The sequence below is a fragment of the Austrofundulus limnaeus genome, unplaced genomic scaffold, assembly GCF_001266775.1.
Source record: "Austrofundulus limnaeus strain Quisiro unplaced genomic scaffold, Austrofundulus_limnaeus-1.0 Scaffold223, whole genome shotgun sequence".
NCBI lineage: Eukaryota > Metazoa > Chordata > Actinopteri > Cyprinodontiformes > Rivulidae > Austrofundulus > Austrofundulus limnaeus.
Window position 1 is genome coordinate 333,100 of NW_013952625.1, and position 4,926 is coordinate 338,025.

The 4,926-nt window shown below is 40.4% G+C and overlaps 1 protein-coding gene across 1 annotated transcript in view; it reads left to right on the forward strand.

Annotated features, from left to right (window-relative positions):
* Window positions 1-312: 312 nt before the first annotated feature.
* Window positions 313-4,926, forward strand: part of LOC106525326 (eukaryotic translation initiation factor 5A-1) — a gene marked incomplete at its 5' end in the record, with an annotated part of 6,596 nt that continues 1,982 nt past the window's right edge. Inside the window, 3 exon segments of the mRNA XM_014019517.1 lie at window positions 313-482; window positions 810-914; window positions 1,034-1,165. Coding sequence (XP_013874971.1) covers window positions 315-482; window positions 810-914; window positions 1,034-1,165 — 405 coding nt within the window.

Sequence of the window (4,926 nt, forward strand, 5' to 3'; positions counted from 1 at the left end):
CAAATAAATAAACAAATAAATAAACAAGTTCATGATATCACATCAAATATAAGGGCTTGAAAATGCCTTTCCATGTATACCTAAATTAGCTTATTATTAATAAAAGTGTTAAAGCATATTAAAGTGGATTTTTACAGACCTGGTGTATTTTCTCGAAACTGATTTGTGTCAGACTTTCCTTTAGGAGCATAGATGTGATGTTTTTTATATGAATATCTAAGCTATAAATCTGCTTTTTGAGCTTTGTCCAGACTCTGCGTTATACAAATAAACTGAACTGAATTTGCTGTGCCGTTTCCTCTCCATCAGCAGACATGGCAGATGCAGAGCTGGACTTCCAGACGGGTGATGCGGGCGCCTCGGCCACCTACCCAATGCAGTGCTCTGCCCTGCGCAAAAACGGCTTCGTCGTGCTCAAGGGCCGACCCTGCAAGATCGTCGAGATGTCCACCTCCAAGACCGGAAAGCATGGCCACGCTAAGGTCAGTAAGGTTGTGCTTTTATTAACACAAACCTGTTCAGCTCAAACAAATGAAATAACGTGATGCACTCACKTTATTAGGTTGTTTATATAAATATGGGAAATCCCTTCATAAAATGATTCCGCTTTTTAAATATACAGCAGGAATTCCCAATAAAAATGAGTCTCGCAAACAAAACTAACATTTTGCAAAGTGATAAAATCATCAAATTTCAACAAAGTACGTCTCAATTTTAGGCTTTTGAAATAGAAAATTAAAAATATTAACTAAATATAAAAAAAACATGGTCCCCAGTCTAATACATCTTTGTATTTTGTACGAGTGCAGGTTCACTTGGTTGGGATTGACATCTTCTCCGGTAAAAAGTATGAAGACATTTGTCCCTCCACTCACAACATGGACGTCCCCAACATCAAGAGGATGGACTACCAGGTGAGCTTTAGCTCTGATTTAACCAAGAAACGACTACTTTTATTCAAGTACGGTTTCAAAAAAATGCATGTTAAAACGAATTTGTAACGTTTGTTCTGGTTATCTCTGCTCTCTCCCAGCTGATCGGCATCCAGGACGGCTACCTGTCCCTGCTCCAGGACAGCGGCGAGGTCAGAGAGGACCTGAAGACTCCCGAAGGAGACCTGGGGAAAGAAATCGAGAGTCGACACGAAGCCGGAGAAGAGATCCTGGTCAGGACCGTCGCCTCGCTGCTTTTTGTTGTTGTTGTATCGGTCTGATTCTTGTATCTGTCTGACTCAGATGTTTGGTTACCCACCAGCAGCAGGGAATTTAATTGCTTCAAAGCTAAAGGTCTCCACTTCATCCATCTGAACATACGCAGCCTCTTACCAAAAGTGAATGAACTTAAACTTATTGCTGTGAAATCACAGGCTGCTGTGATCGGGATAAGCGAAACRTGTCTAGACGACTTGGTAACAGACACAAAGTTTGAACTACCTGGCTACTCTGTTCTCAGAAAGGACAGAAATCGACTTGGTGGTGGAGTCTGTGTGTACATCTGCTCAGATGGTGCCTTTAATCCTCGCCCAGACCTGGAAGGCAATTATGAGAGCATATGGCTTGAACTGTACCTCCCAAAGACTAAGCCCATTTTAGTGTGTGTATGCTACAGACCCCCAAGTGACTTTAAATTCTATGACCAGATTGAACACTTCTGCTTAAAGTGCAAAAATTTTCTGGAAATAGAAAGCTTCATTCTCGGTGATTTCAACACCAACTATGGCTGTAGCTCTAATGTGATGTTTCAAACATTTCAAAGATTTGCATCTGTGTTTGATCTTAACCAAATCAWAAATGTTCCRACCAGGTTAACACCAACTTCATCTTCTATATTAGATCTCATTCTAGTTTCTGACCTGACAAAACTTAGCCAAAATGGTGTCATTAGCACTGGTCTAAGCGACCACTTGATGACCTACTGTACCCGAAAAATAATTAAAACGAGCACACCAACACAACACAGCTAAAGTACGATCTCTAAAAAAGTATACTAACAAGTCTTTCGAACAACTACTTAGTAATATTAACTGGCATGAAGTCATAAATAGTAGTAATATTGAAGAGGCATGGTCACTGTTCAAAGATAAAGTCCTGGAGGTTCTAGACAAAATTGCTCCCTTAMAACTAGTASGTATAAAACAAAAYACAGATCCCTGGATGACRGGTGAAGTTCTCCACYTAATTCACCAGAGGAAACATACTTTCAGTCAGTTCAGAAAAACTAAGAACCAAGAATGGTATGAWAAATATGTATGACTAAGAAACCTGGTTCAGTCTAACAAGGTCCAAGCTAAATCAGACTATTTTGTGAACAAGATGGAAGAATGTAAAAACCAGCCCAAAACACTATGGAATTTACTAAAAAGCCTTGGCACCTCCTCTAACATAAAAACATCCAACAACATTGGCCTCAAAAATAGAAAATGATATATGCTTTGACAAGCACAAGGTGGCTGAAAACTTTGCAGGTACTTCTCCACTGTTGCTTCCTCTCCAATAAAAAAATTACCCATGGGAAGTGGGAGGTTTGGCCCTACCTACATAAAGCCATTCTACAGCAAATGAATAAACTCAGGTACTTCATTTGTATTCAAACACGTAACAGAGGACACTGTCCTCAAAAACCTTCAAAATCTAAACCCAAACAAGGCAACTGGACCAGACCAAACACCCACCAGATTCATTAAAGATGGCGCCATGTACCTCACCTCCCCACTAACACATATCATAAACTTGTCTCTGTCAACAGCTAGTATCCCTTTCAAACTTAAATAAGCTAAAATTACCTCTATTCACAAAAAGAGCAGTAAAACTGAGGTTAGTAACTATCGTCCTGTCTCAATTCTCAGTGTTTTCAGCAAACTGATTGAGAACCAATATCTCACAGATCACAAACTTTTATACGAGCTCCAGTCAGGTTTCAGACCCTCTTATTCTACAGACATATGCTTCACTGATTTTATCAAGTCAGAGAAAGATAAAGGCAACCTCACAGGTACGGTCCTTCTGGACTTACAAAAGGCCTTTGGATCACACATATTGGAAGCCCTGGGGCTCCAGAAACCAGCTGTAAACTGGCTCAGACAGACAGCAGTATGTAGAAATCGGAGGTGTAACATCCACTACAACAAAAGTGGTATGCGGAGTCCCACATGGTTCCATTCTTGGACCGTTACTATTGTTAATGAATGTCTGCTGCCGTAAACTGCAAGCTGCTATTATATGCAGACGACTCGGCTCTCGTAGCAGCTGCTAAGGACACTTTAGAAATTCAGCAATGCCTAACATCGGAACTTCACCCTATCCACAAATGGCTTACAGACAACGATCTCTTCATCTCGGAAAGACAGAAACAATCCTCTTTGGATCCAAAAGAAGGCTCAATGGTAAAGATCCACTAGACGTTAAAAGTGATGGCCACCCCCTCTCCAGCAAACCAAGGTTAAATACTTAGGTGTGGTGCTGGAGGAAAAACTCTCAGGCAGTCAAATAGCTGACACTGTTATCAGAAAATCTAATGCCAAACTTAGGTTTCTCTACAGGCAGACAAGACAATTCAACAATAAAACCAAAAAAATGCTAATCTCAACTCTCATACAGTGTCATGACTATGCTTGTGCCTCATGGTATTCAGGCCTTCCCAAAAAATTGAAAACTCAGCTACAGACTTCACAAAATAAAATACTCTGGTACCTCCTGAATGCCAATCCTCGTTCAACTACTTCCTGTTCACCTCCGAGTAAAACAACTGAAACTAAGTCACATTCATAATATCCTGCACGGTAAAGCTCCCTCCTATCTTAAGGCCCTGGTCACTGTAGATCAAAGTGCCACAACAACCGATCAGGCCCACTGTCTCTAGTTATCCCAACCTCAAAATCTTTCGGTCAGATTTCTTTCAGCTATTCTGGAGCCAAAGCATGGAAAAAAAACATGATCTCCCAACACAAATACAGTCAATACACCGCATAGAGAATTATAATCAAAGCTAAAAGATCTTCTACTCAACAGTCTTCGTGAAGCGGAGTTAAATCCCTTCACTATGCCCTTGTAAGAACTCACTCTATGAAATTAAGAACCAGCTCAATCTCACAAAGTAATATCTYACGCAAGATCTTTTGCGTTATGAAAATCTCAGAAAATGATAAGACATCAACTCCGATCATGAAAGTGAAATGAAACTTGTGACCTGAACGTATTTCTCTAAATAAAGTAATTTATTTTAGATATATGAACAGGATTAAACATACAAACATTTATTAAAAACATTATATGAATAAATGACACAAGTTATAATTTCGACACATAAATTTCACCTCAGTATTGACAAAAACAGTAAGTTCCAGGTGTTGTAACTTTACTGGCACGCTACTTGACTAAGTTTTAAGTAAATAAGAATAAAGGTAAAGATTTAAGCATAAAGAATAGTAGGAAAAGTAAATTAGTGAATTTGGCACTTGTTCTTTAAATTAAGACCAGGCCAGCACCAGCATTATGTCAGACTAGACATCTCCGGGGGCTAGACTTCCTTCGACATTTATCTCAGTAAACATTTGTCTACCTTTTGATGTCCTCACACAGAGATCACAGGCAGGTAGACGGTTTTGAGAGTGTCGGCATCCGAAATCCGCCAAGGTGGATAAAGTCTGTCATGACATCAGGGGCTGAGGAGGGAGACTCCTGTCTCCCCCCTAAGGAGCCTCCAGTGGCTCCAGGCGCGGTCTCAGTAGAACAGTGCTTCTTGGCATGTTAGTAACATCCATGCAGGTGTCCAGAGATGGACATTCACTCCTCAGAGAGACTCAGACAGAACCAACCGCTCCGGCCAACAGACAAAGAACAACTGACTGTTAACCGTGAGAATAGAAAATTAGTTTCTTGAGAGGAGGCAGTGAGAAAGTAAACAATCTGTCTTTTCTCACCAGCTGCG